General features: G+C 40.0%; 1 protein-coding gene across 6 annotated transcripts in view; it reads left to right on the forward strand.

The window, feature by feature from the left end:
* The window catches only part of ST3GAL3 (ST3 beta-galactoside alpha-2,3-sialyltransferase 3), a 148,064-nt gene that overhangs the window by 31,916 nt on the left and 100,477 nt on the right, over positions 1–15,671 (forward strand). For 5 of the 6 annotated variants that reach the window (XM_090146553.1, XM_090146557.1, XM_031600981.2 and 2 more), the window contains 2 exons: positions 1,391–1,525; positions 9,223–9,265. In XM_090146553.1, coding sequence (XP_090002679.1) covers positions 1,391–1,525; positions 9,223–9,265 — 178 coding nt within the window. The remainder of the gene's footprint in view (positions 1–1,390; positions 1,526–9,222; positions 9,266–15,671) is intronic. The other variant, XM_031600990.2, reaches the window with a different exon arrangement.

Genomic DNA, 15,671 nt, shown 5'->3' on the forward strand with positions numbered 1-15,671 from the left:
GCACATGAAACCAGTAACTATCCTGTTGGCTATCAGTAGTACATGAACTGTAGCCAAGGCCACACAATAGCGGGCACCGTACTTGATAAAATTCAGTTTACAGCATACACATAATAATATGTGAACTGCAAGGAAAAAGCTACGAATTATTTTCACGACTTAAAAACCCCTTAACACTCAAAAGATGAGGTTATTTACTCTCTTGCAGAAAAGAAAATATAATCCAAGCAAAGGTTTCACGTTATATCTTAATTATTAGCCTTTCCTCTTAGGCTCATAGGAGGAACATGCTGCCTTCCAACATAGCACCTGTCGGCTGCCTGCACGGTTTGAAAGAGAGCCTGCTGCCTGACACTAACAGAGCTTGGATGCAGTTCTGGTTTACTAACCCCAGAGCTAGTGGTAGTAACTTGCTTTATTTACAGTGCCCAAATGCTTTCTGCTGTCCCTGCATCACTCTCTAAAACTCGTAGCTGGAAGTTGGTCTGCTGTGGGTGCATGGTAACTCAGGGTGCAGGGTGGGCATGTTGCCATGCTGATGGGAAGGAAGAACCTCTCTTACTTCCCTTCTGCTAATGTGTGCCAGTCACAACTGAAATGTTTTGCTGCCTGCCTTCTTCTGTATTGGATGATAGCTTCTTCCATCTGGGAGGGAGTGAAGTTATGTAGGTTTGAAGTAAGAAATCTGGTAATAAAATTCAGGGCAGTATTTTATTTTGCTTACAGCTGAGTAAGCCTGACTCAGCATATATTTACCAGAATTATGCTGGACTGATATTGGTACAACAGAGATCAACATATGTCCTGGAGTGAAACTTTGAAATATTACCCACTGTATTTTTTTTTCCTAATACTTTTTGGCTTCTAACTGATATGAAAGCAGTTAACTGTGTGGAGAGCTTCCAGTGGAGGGTATCTTTGGAATTAGTCACATACATTGTGCTCTGATGTTACCAACAGAGTGGTAGATTTATTTATAAAAAAAGAAATTCAACTGCTGCTCCGTGTTTTGTGGAGTGCTGATAGGAGCAGGGTGGGACGCAGAGCTCATGTGAGCCAGCAAACTGTCTGAGTCTGTTTGAAGAACACTGCTCTTTGCTCCACTTGTGCATTGCAATGCAACCTTGGGTTGGGTAGGAATAAGACCGTAAAATTTGATCTTTTGTTGCACTGCAACCAGACTGAATTTCTTCATTGAAGAAATATGAAGAAAACTCTCTTATTTGAGAAGGGAGACTCAAAATGTCCCAAAGAGCTGTATGTTTATTGCCTTCATATTGAGTATTTTGCATCCATTGTTCTGGGAACGAGCTTGCTCTGTACTGATATGTGTAATAAATAAGATGTGTGATGTCTGTCCAACTGAGGGTTAGCTTTCCTTGTTGAACAGGAAGGAGAGAGAGAAAAGCTGTGGCCATTGTGCTTCCGCTGTCCATCCCATCTCACCTTGCTGCAGACCCAGGAAAAGACAGAGCCCAGAAAGAGCCCAAAGAGACAATGGCAGCTGCAGACCCAGCCATTCCCAGTAGGTGACATTTCAGGTCGGGGTAAGAAGGGGCAAAAGTTGCATACTGTGTAACATGAATACATATGCTCTTGTCTTTATCAGTCACAATTAAGGAGCTGTGAATAATATATTTGCTGTTTAAAATAGTCTCGCTGTTTAGAGCTAGTACACTTGACTTTATTTTCATACTGAGCAGCTTTTAGAATTGCTCTTTCGTAATTGTTAATCACGCTGTGTGAAGGGCAGTGTGTTGTTGCAGTGTCTGTACTTATTGGAGCTGGCTGTTCATCTCCATCTTGGTTTTCTGCTTTATTTTTTGTTCCATGCAAGTCTTGGCTTTTGCTGAGGCTGGGAATCTGGCTACTCTGCTTAAAATGTCCTGAACTCAGTGTTCAAAAGATCACCTGGCTGTTAAGCCTTAAGTTATCCTTCATGGAAGGATGCCTACAGACATAATAGTCAAATGTTGTGCGGTGAGCCTGAGCTCTGTGAGCTCCTGCCTTCTCATACGCAGGTGTTTTTGTGGTTAGCTGACTGATTGCCCCTTGCTTTGAAAGACAGAGTTTGAGCAGCAAAGGTGAATGCCTGATGTGATGTGCAGGCTGGTGTTTCAGCTGAAACTGATTCAGAAGAGGTGGTTTTCGTGCCCTAAACTTGGGAAGCACTAAGCAGGACGCAGTGTTTGAATAGACTAGATTTCACCTGCTTACAGCAGAGAGCTAGATCTCTTGGCCCCAGTTGCTAGCATATCAAACGCTGGATGACCATGGAAGCCAAATTTATGCTCTCGCTGTATTTAAGACTTTTCCTGCCTCCTGTATGAGAGCGAGCACGTAAAATGTTACTTTGCTAAGCCTCAGTAGAACAATTACATGCATGTCCTCTGAAATACTGCACCAGAGTGTATGTAGTGATTATTTTCCTACATTTTGGGTGGAGAGTGGTGTGATGGAGGCTAGGGCAGGCATACAGCTGAGATTGTTGTGTGTCAAGCTGGCAGAATAGTGACAGGTTCCTAGAGTGAGAGGAGAACGTTGGTGACCTGCAGAAGATGGTGTGCTGTTCTTTGGCTTTCCCCATGTGGGTCTGCCAGTACCAGTGGATGCAATAACAAGTTCTGTTGATCAGTTTCAGAAATATCCTTAAATCTGCTCATTCTGATTTCTAAACTTAATTATATTAACTTAGATACTATGTTAAAAGAACTTACGAGGCTCTGGTAGGTGGTCTTTGTTTGAGGAAAACAATTTCGATTTACCTTTGGGGGTAACCTGTTGGGATTTGATTGTGTTGGGTTTTTTTTTTGTTTGTTTGCTTTTGATCTTTTCCCACATTGCGTGTCACAATATCTCTCAACACTGCTGGCACTATTGGGAAAGAAGAGTTGGACTTAATATGCTGTATTTTTCTGTATTCCTGTAAAGCAGAGAATAAATAGGAAGATCTTTTTTTAAAGTCCTGCTGGATTTAGTGGCTTTATTTGGCAAAAAATGTTTTTCTCTTTTCGTTTCTGATTAATGATGTTCTGCTTCATTCTTTGCTGCTTTGAGCTGTAGACTGTGGGAGCTGCTTGAGACTGTGCCAAGGGTTGTCATGTATTAGTTACACAGTCCTTATGTGACTTTGCCAGCATGTTCAGCATCATCATCTATCTTATTCTCATTTATGCTCTTTTCCACCAATTGAAAATACAGCTGTGAATGAGCTGAGATGCAAATGCCAAGAAGTGGCCTAAAAAATACCTTGAAATACAAATACTTTAATGGGATTTTTCTCTATCGTGTGGCATCTCTTTCCCATCGAGTCAGTACATCCTGTAGGTCAGTAAAAGCCAATAGGTTACTGTTTTGTTAATATTGTTCTTGACTTTTATTAGGAAATACGATACAATTTCTAAAATAAAGAATATCTCAGAAGATTCAGTAGGGTAGCATTAACTCCATTAGCCACATGAATACATGACAGTAAATGAAACAACTGCTTGTTTAGCAAAGATTGCAGTCTGGCTTTAAATAGATGACTCCCTAGGAAGAGAAAAGGGCATACGTAGTTCATAGGAGGAAATATTTCATCTTCCTGTTGTTGTCTTTCATTTTGTCTTAGAGTAATCCATCGCTCTTCTATCCTTGGAGGTTGCTGTAGGTTCATTAGGAAAGATTTGTCAGCAGATATACAGTTTATGAAAGACTTCGGTTACCCTTAACATAATGTAATGTGCTAGAATGTCATATTTTTTTTGCTTTATTATACCTATTTTGGAGGGAAGATCAGCAGGCAAAAGACCTGCAAGCGATTGCTGATTTGTTCTTCATGTGCCTGGGGGATGAGTAGTGTAGTCTCAGAGGAGACCCTTCTGTGTATTCCTTTCCTCAGGCTGTAAAGCTGGGCCAGGTGTCTTTGGGGGGCCCCAATCAAGAATTACAAGAGGAAAAAAAAGAAACAACACAAAACAACGTGAAGATGTAGGCACAAAACAACATAATGGTTTCCTTTTGCTATTAAATCTGAGAAAATAAGTAATATTCTCAAGTGTTTGGGTGCAACCAGGGGATGCAGGGTTTGTGACTGAGGAGAGATTTCCCCATTTCCCTGCTTTGAACTCACGGATTTGAATTTCTCTTGTGCTGAGTGGTTGGAGTATTTATCTCCATCGGATACGGCGATTTTAATCAGTTGCAGTATCTAATGAATAAATCCTGAGCTTAGTGCAGCGAGGTGGGTGTCTTTAGATCAGTTTGCACAGTTTGAACAGTTTTAATAGATCTGAACTACCAAGTTTTGCTGCCTGTGCTGAGCACTGCTCTACAGTTCCTGCCTTTTTCTGCTTCAAATGTTGTCCAATTTTAACCATTTGGGCTGAAGTTTTTTATACAGGGAGGGTAGACCACATTTCACAGTTATGTTTCCTAAACGTTTAAGTTAATCTTTTAAATAATTTACATTTTAAATAATGTAAAAATATATAATATATATCTCAACATCTTCAAAATATTGTACCAGTACCTAAGAAAATACTCTCTGTGTTTTCTTGACCCTGGCTATATGCAGAAGAGTAAATGGGATTAGGGAAGAAATGGAACACAGGCTTTAAGGGATGGACATGCAGTCTTTGAAAGGACAGGGCTGAGGAGCCCAAGTGGCCTCAGTTCTGTTCCTTCTGTCCCTTGCAATCCATTTTTTTGTAGTTACTCAGCCTCAGGAAATAATGTTTTCATCTGGAAGATCTTTCCCTGAACAAGTTAAAGTGAAAATCCTAAGGAAAGGATGCAACGTTAAGCCCTTGTTTGTCTATTGTTGCTCATTAATCCTGAGCAGTATTTTTTTAACCCTGAAAGAAAACTTTTCCTCCTTCCGTTACAGTTGATCCATTGCAAATGACCTTTTTTCATCAATTGATTCTTGTTTCTTGAGGTCTAGCAGAATTGCAGCTGAACTTTCCTCATTGTCCATATGTGCTTTCTTCATCCAAGGTCAACGTGAGGTGTTGGACCCTTTTTCATTGCAGGATCAGTCATTTTACCTGGCCTTCGCCACAGATGTAGAGCATGTGAACAGTGACCAAGGCTTAGTTCAGCTCAAGGCCTCGATTCCACCGAGACTGAATTGCACTGGGCAGGATGAGAAATGTCAGGGTGGTCTGAGCTCTTCTTCAAGCACTTCTGTCTCCTGAGTGTCGTACAGATTCCTTTTTTTTGCACAGGCATCTTGAATAAAATAGCTACAATTGAACTTTCTGCCTTCCCTCCTCTATTTGTAATACAAGAGAGATCTAGTACTGCATCTAGCCCATCTTTTTAGAAAGTTTAAATTAATTTTCTCCTTTGGTAGGCAAAGTTATTTGTACCTTGTTTCTAAATAGCTGAGTGCTGCAGGGACAGAGTTCAAGTGTGGGTGAAATCATTTACAGTGGTTTGGAAGGATAAAACGAGTGAGCCAAGTTAATGCCTGGAATGTTGATTTCAATTAGTAGCATAAGTGGAAAATTTTGCACGTTTTGCATGCATATGGCTGTATGGTTACAGATGCAAAATGCAAATTGAAAACTTGATTGATATGATATGCAAGCTGTCTGACTTTTTGGGTGGTCTGTATGGAGTTTCTAGACATTTGACATTGCATTTCATACTTGCTCAGATTTCTGTTGGGTACTTGGAAGAAATTTTCACATTAATGCAAACAGGAAATTTGGTATGCAAATAGCATTTCATTTATAGAAATTGCTATGGTTTGGCTATACTTCTGTCTGTATAAACCTTATCACATGTTTTATAATAAAATTGTTGTCAGTTATTAAATTGTTATTCAATGCTGATCTTCCTGGAAGTGTAAACATGCATTTTATTTCTGACCTTAGCAGACCTCTTACTCATATGGGCATGTGATGAAACTTACTCCCCATGTTTGTTGATTTCTGTGCTTCTATACGCCACTTTTTCAGCTGAGATCTGTAGCTTCCTAGCACAAGTGAGGAAGTGTCCTCAGATCTCCTTGTTCTCTTGTGATACTGTTATTTTTATTACATATGCGATTTACAGGCTCAGCCTCGTGGGCTGAGAAGGTGCAGTCTTGTTCTAACTCATCCATGATGTTCTTCTTGTGGAAGGGCCAATGTCACACCTCGGTAACATGCTCAATCAGGGCCGAGTTAGTTGGAGATGCTGGAGCATTTGTCTCATACTCTATGGCCATATTTTCTATTTTCTTCTAGTAGTCTTTTTCCCACTGCGAAGGAGGAGGAAATGAAGAAGAATATAAAAGAATATTGTTGCCTATCAGCTAGCTAACTTGGTGAGTAAGGCTTTGAACAGGGCTATGAGAGGTGGTAGAAACCTTCGGTTAGGACATGCATAAGTGCCAGGGCAGGCTCTTGCAGATGGTGTTTCCGTGGGAGGAAAGGACAGGAGTGGGACTGTGTCCCCTTCCCCTAACAGGGCTGTGTGATGAGTACAGCCCATCTGTTGTCATCACCCTGTTCGTGCTGTATTTTCAATTCAGTTGTATTTTAATTTAGTGGGTCTGTGTTTTATTGTGTTTTAAATTACACACATAACTCCAGACAAGAATTGCCTGTTCCTGCAGCTGGGCTATGTGCATTTTGGCTTTTTCCATGTATTTAGATTTTTATCGGTCTTTTGCGATTCCAGACCACTTCCTGCCAGCGCAGGGACTGTACCTCTATTTGCTGTGGTCATTAGGAACACAAGGGCCAAAAGGGACACAGCCATATAGCACTTGGCATCTGTAACAGCTGATTTATGTTAAAAATAAAGCTGACTTTGAATCCATTACTTCCATGGTTTTTCTTTGAGGAGGAGCAAGATGTAATGGAGATGCCTTTCCCAGCCAGCAGTGATGCCCTGACTTCACAGAATGGCTTAGGTTGGAAGGGACTTTAAAGACCGTCCTGTTCCAACGCCCTTTCCATGGCCAGGATTGCCAACTGCTAGATCAGGCTGCTCACATAAAGACCAGGCTGTGAGTGTGCGGTGACTAGTGGTGAGAGCAATGTTCCTTTACCTGCCTCAGTTTGCACCACTCTCCAGCATGAGGCAGGGGGGGCTTGTGCTTCTGGGACTGGTGTTACAGCTTGAAAGGACAGAATGTGTCCTACTGAAAGCAAGCGATGTACCTGTGCCTCTACTTTGAAACCAGCAATGTTGTTTTGTAATGCTTGGTACTTAATCTTGGAAAGTGACTTTTCTAAGATAGGTGACGTACATTTTATAAGGTTACTCCATATCTCTGTTAGTATAGTCTTTATTGAATAGAGAATCATAGAATCAGTAAGGTTGGAAAAGGCCACTAAGGTCATCCCACCCCACCATGCCCACTGACCACATCCCTAGTGCCACATCCCCATGGTTCTTAACACCTCCTCCACCTCCCTGAGCAGCCTGTGCCAGACCATCACCACTGTTTTTGAGGAGAAATTTTCTCATGTCCAACTTAAACTCCCCTGCCATAACTTAAGGCTATTACATCAAAAATAAAAACTTTGAACTGAGGGATAGAGAAGAGCAAGCAGCAAACAAAAGGTAAATCTTATGGAAGGTTGCAGTGGAGGTATGTCAGCTGTACGTAGAGTTTAGTATGTGTTTGTTTTCTGGTGCTTCGGTTGCAGAGCTTATAAAATGCTGAGCTAGCAGAAAGCCCAGGATGCTGTTATAGTTACGAGGTGATGTATCTCTTATTGCATTTCTTCTATTTGTATTTCCTGTAGGGAAGAAGAGAATGTTAGCTGGAGTTGGTGTAAGAATGATGACAGGTTTGCCAGTGATTTTTCTTTGTAAAAAAATGAATAAATCTCTGTTGCTGTTTGCACAGATGGGTGTTTTTGGACAGAGAAAGGGTAAATAAAAATTGAAAGCTTGATTTTTCCCAGACCTTCCTTTGAAGGAGGGAGGATTCGACAGGAAATGGTTTCTTGGGAGGAGTAAAGTGGGAGAAAACTGGGAGGAAAGCAACACTTGGGGGCAACACAAGTTTCAGGTTGTGGGAATTGGAAGAAGGAGGCACAGGTGCATTTCTCATATGGGGTACATTGGGAATGGTGGGTGGCACAGCAGGTGCTGGCAGGAAATGGATGGGACATGCCGAGGTTGAGTGCACGTGTTCTTCAGCTTCTGTTAGCTAAGTTATGTGGTTTGTGATTCTTCCCTTAAATCTGGAATTCAATTTTAACAGATTTGAAACCATTGATGCAGATTCTACTGACATGTCCAGAGTAATCATTTTGTCTTAGATATATAGCTAGGCTTTCCCCTTCTGCCAGTAAGTGAGTTTGTGATCTCGGGTAAACTTCTGCCACAGAGATTCCTGCATTGTTTCATGAGGAACACAAACCTCTATTTCCACTGTACTCTTCCTAAAAGAATATGAGAATTTTTTTTATTTGTTGGTCTGTTTTGTTTTTTTTGTTTTTTGTTTTAAATACATCCTGAGTGCTTGGGGGATTATCTGTTACTTCTGTGTTAATTTTCATCTTATTGTAGTGGTCCTCAGTGTGAGGAATCCCTGGAGCATACATAACCTGATAGAAGAAGGATGCTACACCTTTCTGATTTTTCAGGGGCATCTAATGTGAATTCTTAGAGCTTAGTCTGTTGTATGGAGTACTTGATTTAAAGATGACTGTGTATTCAAAGATGCTGAATGCAAAGCTTACTTTATACAGGATTTACAGAAACAAAATTTTCACCCTATCCCTGCCTGTTCCCTTTTGGATCCTGTAGCACAGACTGACTTTGCAGTTTCTGTTGAACAACATCATGTGAATGTGATGCATTTTTTGCCTTTCCGTGTGACTGTCTTGAGGAGGGATGCTTGCCTATGAAATCATGTGTTGGAACATGAAAGGAATCAAAAAACATTTGAGAGATCCACTGCTTCAGGACCTAGGAGGAATATTTGTCATAAAATTACAGGCTCTGCTTTGCTGTTTTGACTCGTCATTTCTAAGTTAATCACTTAGCACTTAGCACTTAGCAAATGCTGCAATATTTGGTGGGGATTCAGCAAGGATAGTTTGGGAATACTTTCATGTAACAATAATCTGTTATAGCAGCTGCTGGCAACTGGAAATTCTAATACATTTATTTTCAGTTAGAAATAATTATTGCCCTTCTGTAAAGGCATGCTGCTGTTTTGTTTGGGTAACTTTTGGGAAGGAGGCAGTTGCAGTTTTTATGATACTGTCCCTTGCTTTTGTTTTCCAGAGTATGACAAACTGGGCTTTCTCCTGAACCTGGATTCAAAGTTGTGAGTACAAGTCTATCTTCTTTGTTTCTGTAGTTACAAATTTCTGTTGCAAGCAACTCTTATGTCACTTGGGTGGTTGGCTTACTGAGTATATGGGACTGCCACGTCCTATGGCAGCCAGGCAATTAGGGCTTCATTGCTTACACTGTGCAGGCTGCCTTGGATTGAGGTTTGCTATCATTAATTTCTTAATGACTGATCAAGAAGCTATGAATGTCCATGTGAAGCCATGCCTGCCAGTCTGCTCTAAGTGTCCTATCCTAGACAGACATCTTCCAAATGAGAAGAAATGTATAAAAAAATTGAAAACAAGAGGAATGTCTGTCCTCCTCTGCAATTTACTTGAGATGTTTAGAACTTTATGATTCCTTTCCATTTGTTTCTTTAAAAAACGGGTACTCCTGTTTTTGTCTCTAAAATGGACCTCAGTAGGAGTTAGCAGGAGTGACAGAAGAAAACAGAAGTGCTGAAGGATGATGTTCTTTGTGGTTTTTGCCATAATCTGTCAAATTGAACTGAACCTCCTAACACTAGGGGTCACCAGTGACTCTGTTTCCGAGGTCAATAGAGAAATTTCTCTATCAGGAGCAAAAAGAGCATGAGAAACTTGACTCTACTACCTAAATGACATTGAGGCAATCAGTGGCGTTTAATGACTGGAGGATGCGTCACCCATACTGTGGATCACATTAATATGAAAAACATTCTTAATGTTTTAAGGAGTTTCACTGTACTCATTGGGTGTAACATCAAGGTTTTGAGTTTAGTGACGAGGGTAAGTGACTTCTGAATGAACATTTTGGTGTTGGTGAGAGAAAAATGGCTTTGGGTTTTTTATTAGTCTGGTTATTTTTATGTTTGGTAATGAGTGATGTATTGAAAATGCAACTCAGTGACTTCCCTCACATTTCTGATATACTGGGTTTGGATGTCATCAGCCTGTGCTGTGTCTAAGCTATGGTTTCCATTGTTCCTTCTCCATTTCTTCTGTCTTCACTGTCCTGTTCTGTGTTACTTCTAACAAGTCTCACTGAACCTTTCTTAACTTCATACCTCTGTTACAATCTTTCTTCTCTTCTTTGCTGACTTCTCTGCTTAGGTTACAGATCTTTGAGATGCAGCCTGTTCCTTCTTACACTTCAGTACAAGGTCAAGTGAGGTTTTTACCTGCTGGAGGGCTTCCAAAATCTAAATATGTCTATAAAAAAACCTCCCTGTGATAAAAGGCTGTTACCTTCAATTAAAAACATAAAATTGTTGACTGCTGTAGAGGTGAAAACATACAGGCTTAGGCTGGTGGATTTTCAGTTTTTTCCTTCTTTGGAAGTGAATATGGCATTGGGAGTGGACCTGCTGACCTGCAGAGATGCCTTCCAAGCAGAATTGTGCAGATCATTTTCACTAGCAAGAGAGCTAGAGAAAAACTGATAATACCATAAAGCATACTAAATAGATGTCAAATGAAAAGTGGGCGATAGAAGATGAAGCCCAGAGGAATTTGCTGCCATTCCACAAGTTCACCACGTGGTCATGATATCAAATGCATTTTGGAAGTACATACTTAAAAGTCAGAGGAACATAAGGGTTAAAAATATGTTATCGCTTTCTGTGACTTTTACTCAAGATCATACTGTGGCAGAAGGACTTTCTGGTTAACAACAACTTACTCAGGGAGTTAAAAGGGATAATAAGTTCTGCACTGATGACTTTATTGGCAGAAATAATTCAATTATGACTGTTGTGATATAATTGTTCTGGTAGAATTTTACCATAAATCATAATTTTATAGAGTTCACTTAGTTGACAGTGAGTGAGAATGTTGTGTGACTTTGAAGCACTTGGGGCAACAATTTGTTTTCTCTCTTTTTTTTTTTTGGTCTTTTAATCTTTCATTTGTTCCAAATCTGTTCCTGGCTGGTTGTATTACTTAATCCCATTTAAGCTAATGACTTGGAGGAGTAACACTTTCTACAAAGATAGATTTGCAATAAAACTTAAATGCTTCAACCTGCCTTTTAAATCACATTATACAGAGGAGAGCATTTGTCAGAAATAAATAGTCCATTTGCTTTTGCATCTTCCATTTTTTTTCATTTATTACTCCTTCAGTGTCCTTTACCTTGTAGATACCTAAGGCATGCTATTGAGATGCAGTGCATTTGGTTGTGGTTACAGCAATGTAATGGTTCTGTTCAGTGCCTTTCTTTGAGGATGTGGTAAGGAAGACAGATTTACTTGCTTTGGAAATAAAGTGTCAGAAATGCATGTCTTCTTTTGGAAATGTTTGTCTGATGCATGCCTTGCTATGGCACTCAGGATCCCAGCTGCTGTGGCCAGGAATCTCACCTGGAAGGGGATGGGAAGTTCTTAAGAAATGGAAAAGATGGGTTCTGACCAGAAGTCTTGTTGCTCTGAGCTTGTCAAGAGAATGTCAAGAAGCTGCCTCCTTTCTGCTGCCCATCCTTAGGCTAACTCTGCATTGGGAAGTCCTTTCCCTTCTAAAAGGGAGGATAGTATCCAGGTAGGGATTGGTAGTGAACTGCTGGATGAATGGAAAGCTGCAGACATCTGCAGACAGGATAGTTTATGAATTAGTTTTTTCGTAGTCAGAATGAGCCATGAAGCTCCTCAGGACCAGATTAGTAAGAAGATGTATTGCAAAAGGAGCTGATCTTTTAGTTTTGTTTGTACCAGCCACAGCATCACTGCCAAAACTAAATACCAAACCCAAACATGCTCAAAGTACACAGATGGGCCAATGGAATCTTTTTCTCCCAGGTGAAGCAGTTTCCCAAGCAGCAGAGCCACATACCATTTTAAATGCTTTAAATCCAATATTTACTGGTTGTGTAGGGAAATGCACTTATAGAAATAAATGCATTACAATTCACAGGTCTTAATCCTTTTAGGGGTGACTGGTTTCTGAACAACTTAGGGATATCAGACACGTTAGTGAGTCAGCCAGAGGATTACTGGGTGCCACCAAAATTTGCAGTTGCTTTCTAACATCTGTGCTTGGCAACAGGGCTGCATGCTTTTAGTACTATTAAATATTGTAGGAGTTCTTTGAGGCTGGCCAGGTCCAAGAAATGGGAGCCTCATTCACTGTGGGCTCTGAGTCACGCACTGAGCAGGTTCTATATTTGCACTGAGTGGAAGGAGAGTGCTGCAGGAGGATCAGTGTATGATCGTGAAGTTAATTATAGACGGTGTCTTAATGCTCATTCAGTGACGCCTGGCTTAAGATTATGTGGTCCTTCTTTGGTTTATCACTTTTTGTGTTTGGTTTAATGCCGGTAATGGTTACTTTAAGTATGCCTTGGCGTGTTAGAAGTGTAGATTTGCTTGCTATGGTACTCGGAAAAATCTTTTTTTGTCATAGCCTGTGTGATCTATGGGCTGTTCCGTTGCGCATTGCCCTCGTGCTTCTGTACTTGTTTTGCATGCCTGTATGCTGTTCTGTTACTCAGTGCAATGGAAGCTAGCATCTGGTCACACTGCCACTTATGTCCTCATCTCAACTTCATCCTTCTAAAGCTACTTCCAGAGATACTTTATCCAGAAGAAAGCTCAACCCGGGTGTTCTCTCCACTTGCTACCATAGTCAGCTCTCAGCGTTAAAATCTCAGCTGATGAATGGTGGAGAAAGCATCCCAGGCTTTGTTGTTGGTTTTTTTTTTTTCTGGGTAAGAATTACTTCCTGAGTGCCGATGTCTTGCAAGTGATAGAGAATGTGCTTGAGCTTACTGCTGGCAATTGGGACCTCTGGAAGTAAAAAAGTATTCAGTTGGTTAGATAGTGGATATTATAATGTAGAACTTGAGAAGGTTCACTTTTTTAATAGGCAGAATCAAAAGGAAAATAAAAATAGCCCCTCCCAATCACAAAAATGATTGAGATCATTATGGTTAATCACAGTAGCACAATGCTAACATACCTAATATATTGTGTTCTTACAGTATATGGCATAGAGTTTATATTGCATAGTTCTGGGATTTGTACATGATAATTAAAGTGAATATTTTTTTCCAGCGTGCTCTGTGCACAGCAGTATCTTGTGATACTGTTCACATGTTCTTCCAATATTACAGACTTGAGAGATGCAACAAAAATTTTTGAATATTTCTGATAATTTGCAGGTTATCCTCAAAAGCAAAAGACAAAGAAACTGAGTCTTTGTAAAATAAATAAATAAAACCGAAAGCCAGGAATAACAACCTTCACCCTGCAAACTCAAATGAAACTTAATCTGGTCTTTGAAAAGACCGTAAAAACGGAGGGAATTGTGGCTGGGGGAAAACACAGATTACTTCTGTTTGTTGAAATTTCTTTCCTTCAGAGCTTTAATAATGAAGAAGTGAAATAGAGCCCCTTCCCCTCATCTTGTTTCTGGAGTGGGAGGTTGCTTTGAAACTACGTGTGTGTCAGTGTGTGCTACCTCGCCATTAAGTGCTGTAAAAATAAGCAATGAACCTGTTGGAATGCTGGGCTTTTGCTGTGCCCGGTGCTGTGGGATTTTTTTGTGCCCGATTCCCCTTCCCATTTATCTTTATGCATTTCTGCAGTCCTAGGTGTGGGGGAAAAGTCAAGTGAGCAGTCATCAGTGAGGGTGATGGGTGCGTTCTGCCAACCATGAGTGTCCCTGTGCTGCTTCTGAAAAATTATTTCAAGGCTTAACATACTTCACAACATTGGTATTTTCCTGACACTCAGTTATTTATTTCTTCTTCATCTCAGATTTTTTTCCTCGACTTTCAATTAGTGCCTACTTAATCTCTTCCAATCTGTACTAATTGTTGGAGCATTTCAACTATTTTTAAATGAATCCTAGCCATTCACAGTGATTCAGTCATTGGGCTTTTTGTTCACCACATCAAACTTCTAATGTGTGGTTGGGATCTAACTGCTATGCCAGTTTGTTTTTTGTTTTTCTTAGCTCATTTCATTTCCATTTCAATTTTGGTACTATGGAATTCTCATAAGAATTCCTAACATGTGTCTCTTTTATCAGACTTTGGGATTCTTGTATTAGATGCAGTGTCAGGAGATGAAGAAAATAAAGATTGTAGAAGTCGGAATAACAGATAAAACTGAATCATTACTTGGTTTGCTATGTGCAAGCAAAGTTAAAAACTTAACATTTGGTGCTTTTCAAAGAGCCTGTTTCCTGAAGCTGGAAGTAATTATGAACCAAACTATGTGGGAAAAGAATGTAAAGCAAAAAATATGAATGGCTGGGCATTGCTTTGAGCGGCGTGCCCCAGTAAGTTCATAAGGAAGAAAGTTTTGTAAGAAAGAAAGAAAAACGTTCACAGAAAACCAGTTTTACCTAGGGGTTAAGTGAAAACAATGATAGTGTATTTACAGAAAAGGTCGAAGTGTTCAGTAAATACATGGGCTCTTGTTCTGTTTGGATGGAAAGAAAGTGCTTTCCTCAGCGACAAGGACAACAGCAATTAAAGCAGCAGGTACCTAAATGTTTGCACTCTAACATTATGTCTGCACAACATTTTTGCTAACGTCTTTAAAGAAGTAGCTGAAGACTTTTTGGACAGCTTGGGATGATTAATAAATCTTCCAGCTCTAGGGGAGCTCCATATTCTTGGCAGAAAATTGATATACAAATATTTCAAAGGCAAAAAATGATGGCTGTAAGCTCTTCAGCCCTTTCTGAGCACAGTAATGGTTTCCAGTATGAATTTCCACAAAAAAAAAAAAACCCAAAACATTATATGTAGTTCAAATTAGTATGCATTTCTTTTTTTGTTGGATGGACTCGTTCTTCAGGTGAACATCTGCAGAGATAACTGGTATAGGCATGAGATTGGTTCTTTTTTGTTATATATTCCTCTTAGGACTGGGTCTGCAAATTTCATTCTTTCAATCAGCCAGACTAGTTGCATTAAAACTGGGAAGCTTAGAAAAAAGTCTCAGTTCTTTTTTTCCCTCCCTATCTGTGACATGGGGCACTTAACTTTGTAGTTTACTAGTGCAGTAGTATTAATCTAACAGTGTAATTTGTTGTTCAGGGTGAGTGTGATTACAACCAGTTAACTTCACTAATTTCTGTTCAGTGTTGTTTGAACAAATGTTATTGGAGTTGTTGCCATCTCAGAAGGGTAAACTTACTTTAGATGCCACACCGAATTCAGGAACCACCTGTAAGCTCACAAATTGCCAGGAGTCTTCCTATTTCTTTATTCTCTTGGCATAACGTATAATACACCACATTTCATGTTTTTCTTCCAGAAATCTTCTAATCCTCAGAGAACAGACCAATCCAACCAACTTCTGGCCATTGTCTGCCCTGGCTGCTGAATATCTTCCTACTGAGGCGTTCTTACTCTCAGAATATGTTTTGGAAGTTGAATAAATGCATGTGACTCTAATGGATTGGGCTGTCTAT

Source organism: Phasianus colchicus, chromosome 9 (genome assembly GCF_987193195.1).
Source record: "Phasianus colchicus chromosome 9, bPhaCol1.hap1.1, whole genome shotgun sequence".
In the NCBI taxonomy this organism is placed as follows: Eukaryota; Metazoa; Chordata; class Aves; order Galliformes; family Phasianidae; genus Phasianus; species Phasianus colchicus.